The sequence below is a fragment of the Spermophilus citellus genome, assembly GCF_964194105.1.
Source record: "Spermophilus citellus genome assembly, chromosome: 17".
NCBI lineage: Eukaryota > Metazoa > Chordata > Mammalia > Rodentia > Sciuridae > Spermophilus > Spermophilus citellus.
The window spans coordinates 34,010,347-34,023,008 of NC_138199.1; the positions used below are offsets into that span (position 1 = coordinate 34,010,347).

The 12,662-nt window shown below is 41.3% G+C and overlaps 2 protein-coding genes and 1 long non-coding RNA gene across 3 annotated transcripts in view; 1 reads left to right on the forward strand and 2 right to left on the reverse strand.

Annotated features, from left to right (window-relative positions):
• CRLF3 (cytokine receptor like factor 3) overlaps positions 1-7,281 on the reverse strand; it is a 40,725-nt gene extending 33,444 nt beyond the window's left edge. Inside the window, 1 exon segment of the mRNA XM_081271616.1 lies at positions 7,013-7,281. Coding sequence (XP_081127742.1) covers positions 7,013-7,141 — 129 coding nt within the window. The 5' untranslated portion in view covers positions 7,142-7,281.
• Positions 7,282-7,332: 51 nt separating this feature from the next.
• Positions 7,333-12,662, forward strand: part of ATAD5 (ATPase family AAA domain containing 5) — a 72,626-nt gene continuing 67,296 nt past the window's right edge. The window contains exons 1-2 of the mRNA XM_081271617.1: positions 7,333-7,805; positions 10,332-10,863. Coding sequence (XP_081127743.1) covers positions 10,798-10,863 — 66 coding nt within the window. The 5' untranslated portion in view covers positions 7,333-7,805; positions 10,332-10,797. The remainder of the gene's footprint in view (positions 7,806-10,331; positions 10,864-12,662) is intronic.
• Positions 8,734-9,676, reverse strand: LOC308636249. The gene is made up of 3 exons (XR_014019381.1): positions 9,554-9,676; positions 9,275-9,403; positions 8,734-8,784 (listed from the first exon to the last, which is right to left on the reverse strand). It is a non-coding gene; the product is annotated as an uncharacterized lncRNA (long non-coding RNA).

A 12,662-nucleotide genomic window follows, 5' to 3' on the forward strand; every position in this document is an offset into this window, starting at 1 on the left:
TGAGGATTGAACCCAGTGCCTCAAATATGCAAGGCAAGCACTCTGCCACTGAGTCACAACCCCAGCTCCTCTTGTTTGGATTTTTGAATGACAAAATCAATCATATTTCCTGGGTTTATAGTAAGAAGAGTAGTTCTTCTCTATGAAAATTATTAAATAGCACAGGAGATATTTATGTGGCCCCTCCCTCCTACCCCCACCTAAGTTTAAATTATTTAGTTTTGCTTGCAGAGCTTTGCTTTCAGTATTTTTGGGTACCTAAGTAAATACTTTCAGCCTACTACCAACAAATGCTCCACAAAAATCTACATAATACACTCCACTCACCTCTGCATTAAAAATTATGCTGCAGGTGAAAAAGTTTTCTTGATAAATGCTTACAATGCTAGCCCCCCACTCCCCCCCCCAAAAAAGATACAAAACTGCATGTATAGAAGAAGTCTCAACTTTGTAGGGCAGGTGTAGGATACACCAAAATGTTTACCACAGCTGTCAGCAAATAGTAGAATTAGAGATTACTTTTAAAGGATTTCATTTGTTCTTGGTTTTCCCTAGATCTAGATTTAAATTTTTCTTACAATAGTACAACAGGGACATTTTAAAGTGCTACTGCTGTAACAAATTATATTCAAGCAGATTTTTGTACTGTTTTGAAAATGGGTAACAGAGGGGAAGTGAGAGATAAAAGGAGCAATAATAGCTTTTTTTCTTTGCTGAGCTACTAAGACTTCCTGTCTTGGTTTTCTGAAATAACTTATTTTTTTTCTTTACTGGGTTCTATATATGTCCCAGTCTTTAGTACACTGTGTCTTCAAATCCTGTGGGAATTGTGATCTATAAAACATGTAGTATTATACATCAGGAATATCAAGAATACCAGTCAAGTGGGGTGTGGTGGTGCAAATCTGTAATCCCAGGACTTGGGAAGCTGAGGTAGGACGGTTGCAAATTCAAGGTCAGCCTGGATAATTTAGCAAGACCCTGTCTTAAAATAAGAATTAGGCATGTAGCTTAATGATAGAATGCTTGTCTAGCATGGGCAATTACCCTAGGTTCAATCCCTAGTACCATAAAAAAAACGAACCAGAAAGCCATTTAAATGTATATTTTTAATAACAAATAAAACTTATATTTTATTTTTTGGAAATGGAGATTGAACTCAAGGGTGCTCTAATATTGAGCTACATCCCTAGTTCTTTTCTTTTTTAATCTTGGATCTCAATAAATTGTTTAGAGTCTCCTTGCTAAATTGTTGAGGCTGGCCTCAAACTTGTGATCATCCTGCCTCAGCCTCCCAAGTAGCTGAGATTATAAAGTGTGTACCATCACACCTGGCCCAAATAAAAAAATTAATAAATAATAGCAGCAAAATCTTCAAAAGGTCATCAGAAATTGTTTTAAAAAATGAAGCAGGGGGGCTGGGGTTGTGGTTCAGTGGTAAAGCACTCACCTAGCATGTGCAAGGACCTGGATTCGATCCTCAGCACCACACATAAATAAAGGTATGGTGTGCAACTACAACTAAAAAAAAAAATAAAGATTTTTTTAAAATGAAGCAGGTAAGAAGGGGTAACACACACCTATAACCCTAGGAGCTCAGGAGACAGAGGCAGGAGAATTGAGAGTTCAAAGCCAGCCTCAGCAACTTAGTGAGGCCTTAAGTAACTCAGCAAGATCCCATCTCTAAATAAAATATAAAAAAGGTACTGCAAGGCAATCCCCCTTCAATAACAGAGAAAGACGGTGATTCTGGATTTGCAAAGTTTAAGAGCCCCTGGTTCATGGGGCTCGGGATGTGGCTCAAGCGGTAGCGCGCTCGCCTGGCATGCGTGCGGCCCGGGTTCGATCCTCAGCACCACATACCAACAAAGATGTTGTGTCCGCCGAGAACTAAAAAATAAATATTAAAAATTCTCTCTCTCTCTCTCTCTCTCCTCTCTCACTCTCTCTTTAAAAAAAAAAAAAAAAAAAAGAGCCCCTGGTTCAATCCTTGGTACCAAACAAACAAACCAAAAAAAAAAGAAAAGAAAATGCTATGGAAACCTTATTCATCAAATGGCCATGTTACAGGTATGAGGACATGTTAGACAAGTTTTGACTTGAGTTTGTCAGTTATTCCCTTGTATATCTCTGCACAATTATCTAACAAACAAATGTGCAGTATTTCAAACAACATTTTAACCTTGAAGATAACCACAGCAATTTATGAAACCACAGTTTAAGCAACAGAAATCAGTAAAGAGCTGAAGCGATAATGATGTACTCTAAGACAGTGTGCCTTTTCTTTAATGTGCACGCATATCATGCCTGGAAACTTGCTAAAGTGCAGACTCTGATTCAGTGGGTCTGGGGTGGAGCCTGAGGTTTTCAATTCTTCACAAATAATAATCCTCCTGCATCAACATACCAACTTGCAGGAATTACAGAGTGCACCACCACACAATTGAATTCTTCATAAGTGATAACACTCCTGAAGATTATGAATCACACTTGTAGCAAGGATCTAAGGGACACCACTGGCCAGAGCTGGGCAGGGCTCTCAAACAGCATCTCAATTATGTACCAGGATCTAATCATTTTCTCTGAGGGACAGACACTTCATTCTGTCAGTGCCAGGAAAGACAAAACAAAAAACAACAAAAAAATCACACTATTAAAAGACACATGAAGGCCAGTAGATTCATTTTATAAACAATTATCTGCACCTGAACTAAAATATTAGCATTTCTCACCATAGGCACCTCTGGTACTGCAAGGCAATCCCCCTTCAATAACAGAGAAAGATGGCGATTCTGGATTTGCAAAGTTTAAGGACCAGGCCTCAGATTGTAACAACATCCTCAAGGAGGCCTGAAGAGACAGTTGCATCCCTTGATCAGTTTATCTCTACTTAGAATAAGCAGAAAAGTTAATGCTGTAGAAATAGGGCAAGTGATAACAACAACAACAACAACAAAAAATGGAAATAAAATCCAAAAATGAATACACAAGAATTTAGTTTTTCTTATTTGTTGTATTTTTAGGGATGATAACCTAATGATCAGCCACCAAAGATAAGAATAAATCCATGAGGACAGTGATCTTTTCTCTGACCTCAGTATATAGTATACAGAAGTACCTCTAATGCCCAATAAATATTTACTGAGTAAATGAATAAATGAACATTTTAGGAGAGTGGGAGTTAATTTCTATGGTATTTATATCTTAGAACCAAAGATTCCAAGGAGCTATAAAGAATTCTTCTTAATGATTTCAACCTCAGGATAAGGTGGCTGTAAACATTATCTGATTTCCTGAAGACAACCAACATCTCTCTTGCCTTTAACTTATTCAAACAATAAAAGCTACAGACAACCCTTGCATTCCTACACAGAACTTCCTTTTCTCTGAAAACAGAGAGGAAGGCCTAAACTTAACCACAGAGGAGAAACTGCTACATGTTGACAGGTTTTTGATTTTTTTTTTTTTTTTTTTGTACCAAGGATTGAACCCAGGGGCACTAAACCACTAAGCCACATCCCCAGCTCTTTTAATTTTTTTTTTTTTTTTTGAGACAGGGTCTCACTAAGTTACTTAGGGCTTTGCTAAATTGCTGAGGCTGGTCTTGAATTCACAATCCTCCTGCCTCAACCTACCAACTTGCAGAGATTATACACCTGGCACATGATTTCTAAACATGAGACAAATTTCACAAGATATTTTTAAAGGGTAAGAAACAGAAGTAAAGATAAAAGATATGACAAGAGTTCCGGGAAAGGTTAAACAAATCTTAAAACAAAAAGAGTCACCATGTGTTAGAGGGTAGGGTTGGGGTAGGGTTGTGGCTCAGTGGTACAGCGTTTGCCTCTGATGTGTGAGGCACTGAGTTCGATCCTCAGCACCATACAAAAATAAATAAGTAAAATAAAGGTATTAAAAAAAAAAAGAGTTGGGCTGGGGATGTGTCTCAAGCGGTAGCCGAAAACTAAAAAATAAATATTAAAAAAATTTTCTCTCTCTCTCTCTTTAAAAAAAAAAAAAACATTAACTTCTTTTAAAAAAATAATTAATTAATTAAAAAAAGAGTTACCATGTGATCCAGTAATTTGTTAATATAATCTAAAAAAAGTAAAAACATAGCTGGCTGCCATGATGCCTGCCTGTAATCCTAGCTACTAGGTAGGAAGATTGAGGTAGGAGGACCCCAAGTTCAAGGCAAGACTGGGCAATTTAGTGAGGCCCCTTCTCAAAATTAAAAATGAAAAGGCTGGGATATAGAGTGCTCTGGGTTCAATCCCCAGTACTACACACATACCCCCTCCCCCCCAAAAAGAAGAAAACGGTAAAAACATGGCTGGGATGGTGGTGCAAGCCTGTAACCCCAATGACTAGAAAAAGTGAGGCAGGATTGTAAGTTTCAGACCAGCCAGACAGCATCTCAACTTAGCCAGATTCTGTCTCAAAATTAAAATAAAAAAGAGCAGGGCCCAGCATGGTGTCTGGCTGGAGGCTAAGGCAGGAAGATCACAAGGTCAAAGCTAGCTTCATCAAATTAGCAAGGCCCTAAGCAACTTAGCAAGACCTTGTTTCAATAAATAAATAAATAAATAATGAATGAATGAATGATAATCAAGAATGAATACATATTGTACATAATGTGTGATTCTATTTATATGAAATGCCCAGAACAGGCAAATCCATAGAAACAGAAAATAGTTTAGTTGACAGGCGCTGGTAAGAATAACTAGGGATATGGAATTTTTCCAGGGGGTGGGGGTGGTGATTCTGGAATTAATCAATAATTAATAATTTTGTAAATACACTAAAAGCCACTGAATTGAATGCTTTAAAACACGAATTTTATGGTATATAAATTATATCTCAATTGGAAAATATCAGGGACTGGAGGCATATCAGTGTAAAGTGCTTGCCTAGCCTGCACAAGGCTCTGGGTTTGATCCCTGGTATCACCCCCACACCCAACATCATTTGCCAAAAGTAAATAAAATCAGCAAGCAAAAAACTAAATACATCCCTCCCTTTCTGATCTTCTCATTCTTCCCCATGCAAACTCTTTGGCTAAAAAGCCATATATTTTATGTAGTTACTCTGAAAATGACTGGGACTCTAAAAATATCCTAACCACCAAACAAAACCAACTGCTTATTTTGATAATATTTTTGTAACACAGACCTTCCTTAAAACACAAGTTAACAGTGGACTTATTCTACAAACCCAAACACACACAATCGAATAGAATTAGCCTTTGTAACTGGCACTGGCACAAAACACATTCCAGTTGACAAAAGAACCACACTTAGCCTCCTTGTCAGAAGGCAATGTCACCAGAAGTCTGTGATGGATGCTCCTTTAGTTTTTTTCTGTCTCAGGCCCAAGACAATGGCTTTCAAAACGAAACAGAACAAAAAGGAAAACCATACTAAATAACACTAAATTATAGGAAAGTATGTCCTCTATTTAAATTATTGGATATAAAATTTAAAAGAATATTGGTTTGGAAATTGAATACTAAACCATGAAGGATGGAGTCACACTAATTTTTTTTAATGCATTCAATATCACATGAGAAGTTAATAAGTACCACTCCCAGGTGCTCACTCCTTTTATGTCTACTGATAGTTAATTACTGATATTGTTAAAAAACAATTGTTATGCTCAGACATATTCTAACTGGCTGACACATTAGTTGTATATTAAGAGGTATTTTAGTATCTTTTTAAACAATGTCTTTGAATTAGAACCTTTACATTAAAATAGCAGAAGGAATAATGCAGATGTTTTCAAAAGAAAATCCAGAGAAGTGTATTCGAATGTCATGCAAAAGTATTCACCAAATCAGGATAATCATACCTAGATTCTAGTCTCAGTTTTGCTACTAAAATGAAAATGACGTCTGGCCTACATCAGCTCTACAAGGACTTTAAAATACATAAAGCCCAAGGTATGCTGAGTATTCTTAGTGATGACAAGATCCAAAGACACTATGACAACACTCTTCTAACATTTTCAGATTCTTTGTCAGGTAGGACTGACTAGCTTGACAATATCTATTAATAAATAACAAATGAGACTTAGAGAAATTCAGATGGAATCCCACTCATTCAAAATGCATTTATGAAGCCCTTAGGTTATTAGTAGACTTAAAGAACTACTTGTCCAATCACACATAAGCAGTAGGTTATATCTTTTTTCTGTGTATGTTTGAGGGTGTAGAGAAACCATGTGGCTTTCCTACAACTTTGATAACCTTTTCCCCTTGGAACAGATAACTCCACCACTTGCAGGTATATTTAGCTTCTCCCTTGAGCACTCCTCTCTTTAAAATCTGTCCCTTGGTATAGTCTCCTTCAAGCACTTCATTTTCCTTCCTCTGCCCTTCCAATTAACCTTATCCTTAAATTCTAAACTACCTAGAAGAGATGACTCCGATTTCTACGAAATGAATTCAAGATCATATGAGGCATTCAAACACTAACCCCATTCATTTAGTGTTAACATTACGGTTTCTCTATCCCTACCTCTTCCCTTTCACTTTAGTCCTTCGGTTCCAATATCCATTTTGTCTCCTCCCTCTTCAGCTCTCACCAGGTCATCACTGCCCCCGGTTTTTCTCAGGCTCTCTAAAATTAATCGCTAACACAAGTTTTCCCAAATAATCCCACCTCCCGATTCTGTTCAGTCATCACTACCCTTTGGATCCCTCGGATTTTGCTTTGGTCCCTCACTCTCCCCAACCTCGGACGCCAATCCTATTCCCTCCCATCGCTGCCCCTCACAGTTTAGGGAACACTCCTCACACTTTCGTACGATTCCCCCAAACTTGGCTTCCCCTAAAACTTCCCCAGTTCCCAGCGCCCCATTCTCAGACCTGACGAGGTCCCTGTCCTTCTTCAGAGCTCTCCCCTCTTTCTCCGGAGTTTTCGGACACTCCCACCATCCGGAGTCCTAGCCCACCGCTCGGCACCCCGCGACCTCCCGGGCCCACAACGCCCCTTAGGTGCGGCCCTCCGACCTGCCTCTGCGCCTCCCGCAGCCCCTGCAGCCGGTGGCCCAGCTCGCGCCGGTAGCTCTGCGCCGCCTCCACGTTCTCACGGGCCTCCTGCAGCAGCAGCTCCGGCTCCAGTTCCATGGTCCCTCTCATCAGGCCGCGCCGCAGGCGGCTGCGGGAGCGGGTTCCCGAGTGTGCCCCGCGCCGGCTGGAGGCCCGGGGCGGCCTCGCTCTGGCGGAAGCGCCACCACGCCCCGCCCTGCCATTCCAGTCCACGCCCCAAGACGACTTTGATTGACAGCCGTGCGGCGGCGCCCCCCCCCCCCCCCCCCCCCCCCCCCCCCGGCGTAGGGCCTGCGAGTCCCAGTGTCTCCCACTTTGCTGGCCTCGGCCCTGCGCCCGCGCCACGCTGTTGCTCAGTGTTTCCTCAGGAAATGTTTGGAGGCACGGCAAGACTCATAAGAGCGTTGTGCGGTGCTTTCCACATCTTATCTCTCTCTTATATCACTTTACAGCCTTTATCTCCATTGCACAGAGGAGGAAGCCCAGGGACAGAAAAGGGAATTATCTTTCCCAAGCTCAGCAGTTGAGACCAGAGCAGACGCCGCCGGAGCCTTGGCCCTTTAGTCGTCGCTGTTGTACGGGCCTGGTCAATGAGACTCCTAGCCACGACCCGCGTTCTAGGAGGTTACTGCAACCCAGACACCACCGCCTAGGAGCTCATCATCCAAGAAGGGAACCAAGAGAGGCCTAAAGGATAACCAGCAATACAGCAATCCCGGCGCAAGTCTACGAAGGGTGTTGGCAGTATTTTTCTGTAAGGGTCAAGTAATAAATATTTTGGGCTTGTCGGTTCATGACGTCTCTGTTGCAGCTTAGTGAGTAAATGGGTGTGATCAAGTGCAATAAAAACTTATGGGCCCAGCGCAGTGGGGTGGCCTGTGCCTGTAGCTCTAGTTACTGGGACAATAAGGCAGAAGCTGATCGCTCGAGTCCAGGAGTTCAAGGTCAGCCTGGAAAACACAATGAGACCCAGTCTCTGGAGAAAAAAAAAAAAAAAAGACACTTAAGGACACTGAAATTTGAATATTACATAATTTTCACAAATCACAAAATAATTTTTGCATGCTCCCCCAACTATTTAAAAAAGGTAAAAAATGATTCTTTGAAAAGCTATACAAAAACAGGCAACAGGTTGAATGTAGTCCCTAGCGCCCATAGTGTGGGGGCTGCTAATCCAGAATGTCAGAGCTGAAAACTGCCTCATCCAGGACTCCCCCTGAGATAATTACTCTTTTTTTTGGTACCAGGGATGGGACCAAGGGGCGCTTAACTATTAAGCAACATCCTCAGCCCTTTTATTGTTTATTTAAATTTTTAATTTTTTAATTTTGCTGAGGCTGGCTTTGAATTTGCGATCCTCCTGCCTGGGATTACACCCATTTCAGACTACTTTCTTTTTTTAATTTTTTAATATTTATATTTTAGTTTTCAGCGGACACAACATCTTTGTTTGTATGTGGTGCTGAGGATCGAACCCGCACGCATGCCAGGCGAGCGCGCTACCGCTTGAGCCACATCCCCAGCCCTCAGACTACTTTCTTAAACTTTTGTGCCTCTCCTTTCTGTAGTATAAATTAAGAACCCACCAGGGTTGCGTTGAGGTCCCCTTTTCCCTTCTGGGAACTTCTTCAGACCCCATGCTGGTGACAATATTATGGTATTTAAAAAGCTGGGCGCCATGGGCGACTCAGGACTCAGGAGTTCAAAGCCAGCCTCCGCAATTTGGTGAGGTCCTAAAAAAAAAAAAAAAGAAGAAGGGTTGGGGATGTGACTCAGTGGTTAAACTCACTTGGGTTCAATCTCAGGTACCAAAACAAACAAAACACTTGTAATGATTGATGGAAGTAGCTGCCTCTAGGATATAGGTCTGACATATGAATCAGAAATCAGTTATTTTGTACAGTGGATTTTTGTTGTTGTTGTTGTTGTTGTTGTTTTTGGTGCCGGGGATTGCCGGCATTATTAACTTTTTTTTTTTTTTTAAGAGAGAGTGAGAGAGGAGAGTGAGAGAGAGAGAGAGAGAGAATTTTTAATATTTATTTTTTAGTTCTCGGTGGACACAACATCTTTGTTGGTATGTGGTGCTGAGGATCGAACCCGGGCCGCACGCACGCCAGGCGAGCGCGCTACCGCTTGAGCCACATCCCCAGCCCATAACTTTTATATTTATTCAAGTAATGCCTGTTCTTGGTTAAAAATGTCAAAGAACATTACAAAACTTACTGTAGCCGGGTGCGATGGCGCATGCCTGTAAATCTCAGTGGCTCAGGAGGCGGAGGTACGAGGATCGCGAGTTCAAAACCAGCCTCAGCAATTTACCCAGGCGCTAGGGAACTCAGTAAGACTCTATCTCTACATAAAATACAAAATAGGGCTGGGGATGTGACCCAGTGGCCGAGTACCCCTGAGTTCAATCCCCGGCACACACACACACACACACACACACACAAATTGAGTTAATAATAACAATTTGTAAAAATAGGAGCTTGCTTGAGGTCCTACCTTGGAGCTCTCTCAATGAAGCTGCACGTCCAGAGGGAAGAATAAAAGAAAAGGTTAATTGGGCTGGGGTTGTAGCTCAGCGGTAGTGCCTTCTGCCTAGCATGTGCTAAGCCTTGGGTTTGAGCCTCAGCACCACATAAAAATAAATAAATAAAGATTAAAAAAGGTTAATTAATAGTTAAAAACAGTTTACATAACCCGGTTCTTAAGAACCATGCTGTTGAAACTATGCACCTAAATAAACTGTTTATTTATGTAATTGCGATTTTTAGGTTAAAAAAAAAAGTCTAAAAAATCCATGAAAATATTGCAGATAATGCAAGAGATTACCATCACAAGAAACCAGCAAACTATTGATATCCCTACAGAAACTGAAAACATGCCAGATGAGGCAATAATTTTGTGTTTGCTGCTCCCAACGATGAAATTCATGAGAAAATGCCTCCAGAGTCCAGTTAGAGGTATAAAAATTTAGGACCCCCAAATGGACGAGTCTCCAGGTAGGACGCTACCAAGATATTAGCATTCTAGTCTATAATCAATTTACATTTAGGAATGCAATCAATTATTCAATTTTTCGTATTTTTCCCATTTTCACTTTTTAAAAAAGGGCTAGCTTAAAGTCTAAATTTTCATTCTGCCATTAACTGACTAGGTGACCTTAGTCAAATCATTAGTTTTTAATGGTGACACTGTGTTATACAACAGAAAAAGTCTGAATGTCCAAAACCCTGGCTGATTTTAAATTAAACAAAGCAATTGGCTCCGTCTTTTGCAGGTTTGTCAAGAGACGTATTTTGGCCCTCCTGACTCACCATCCGCGCAGGCTTCCAAAGCAGCCGTAAACTCCGCCCCCTGCGCTCAGGACGGCGCGAAAACCCAATTGACAAGAACTCCCGCCGAAGCCCCGCGGCCCGATCTGTGTTCTTTTGGCTGTAGGCACCCGGGCTCCAGTCCCGGGCGCTCATCCTGGAACTGCCGCCTCAGAGACGTCCTGCACTGGCGGCCGCGTCCCAGGGCCCTCGCTGCCCGCGCTTTCTCACCGCCTTTTTCCGCGTTTGACTCGACGGAGCTGGGCCCAGTCTCCGCGCCCGTTTTGGGCGGGTGGGCGCGGTGGGACCCTGAGACTGACTCGGCGGCCCAGCAATTCGCTCCTACCGGAGCCGGCCAGCTCCATGGCCTCCAGGCAGGCTGAGCCGGACCGCACAAGGTCCTAGGAGCTGGGATTCGGGGAATCAGGGAGCATGGTGGGGGTCCTGGCCATGGCGGCTGCAGCTGCTCCCCCTCCAGTGAAGGACTACGAGATTGAGGTGAGGTCAAATTTCTGTCAAATTCTTTCCTTCATCTGTTGGGGATTGTAGGGTGGGGGTGGGAGGAGGGTGATCCTTGGTTTGCATACGGAATGGCAAAGGAGGGCCATGGTAAGGACCCACAGTTAGAACTTTGTGTGGGACAGTTGCCAACGTAGTGTCGTTTCTTAGAGTCGTAGTAAATACTGACAAACATTGGGATTGTGAGATATTTGTGGGGTCACTGCAATTCAGGATTTAAGAAGACACAGCCCATTCTCAGATCCTGAAATGTGGGTGGAACTTGAAGTTTTAGACTTGTGACATGTCACGGCAGGATCCTAGGGTCAGATTCTCAGTCGTGGTCTGGAATTATAGGACTTAAGCTTTGAAAAAGATCTTTAAATTCAAGTAGTCAATACATCCACCTCATTTCGTAATTTCCATTTAGAATGTGACTCCTGGAATCAAATAAGGTACTTAATTTAAAAAAAAAAATCAATTTCTTAAGGCTCCACAGCCTTAGGAGTCCTAGCCCAGCATGCTGATGTTCTCCTGGATTCATCAAGTTTCAGTGAAATATACTCTGTAATCATAATGTTATTCTGCGCTGGAAGTAGAGGGTTAGCATTTTCAGGTATATAGTTGCTATATTTACACCTTTTCATCTCATACTGGCATTCTAATTCATGTATCTTGTTGTCCTTGAAGTTAACTAAGACTCAACTCTGTTAAGTCCTAGCTCCAAGTTCCCTTAACTCTGACTCATTCATAATAAGTATGATGCTCATATTTGCTAATTCAAGTGAATTACTCAGTTTTTCTCAGGTGTGAAGGACTTCTGGCACTGAATTACACAATTCTTGATTTTGTATGTTCAGTTTTATCACTCTGTTGCTTAATAGTTTGTGATTTTGGTACCCTGATTAGAAAGAGCCTATTTCATAATAATGATACTTTGTGTTTAATTGTAAGGTCTTTTATGCTATTTTGCTTAATATCAAGCTATGATGAGGTATTATTATCTCTATTCTACAAATGAAGGAAGGTTAAGAAGTAATTAAAAGTAGGTTAGAGTAGGTTCTGAAATTTTTTTCTGTGTGTGTGGGATTGAATCCATGGCCTCACCCATACTGCCTAAGTGCTATACCACTGAGCTACATCCCAAGTCCTTTTTATTTTTTATTTTGAGACAAGGTCTCCATAAATTGTCTAGGCTGGCATCAAATTTGTGATCCTCCTGTTTTAGCCTCCCAAGTAGCTGGGATTTATAGGAGTGTGCCACCAAACCCAGCTCCATCTTAAATTTTAAAAATAAAGAAAAAGTTGTAAGTGATTTGCTTAAGGTTCCCTTCCAGTTGATGTTGGGGTCAGCACTTGAACTTAGATCTTTCAGACTCAAGAGCCTATTCTATAGAGCCTCTGATACCATCTGAAAGTTACATAAATAATAATACCATTTTTTGAATACATTTACAATTTCATTTTAACATGTATAATTTAATCTGTCTTTAATTAATTTTGCCTCATATTTATCCAAATGTTGAGAAATTTGTCCCAACATGTTTTATTAACTGTTACTTTTTCCACTAATTTGAATGCTGTTGTTACCACATACAAGTTCTTAAATGTGAACTTAAGTCCTTAAGTCTATTGCTGATTTTCTTTCTTTCTTTCTTTCTTTCTTTTTTTGGTACCAGGGATTGAACCCAGCGGCGCTTTACCACTAAGCCAAATCTCCAGCCCTTTTTAGTTTTTGAGATAGGGTCTGGCTAAGTTGCTTAGGACCTCACTAAGTTGGTGAGGCTGACTTTGAATTT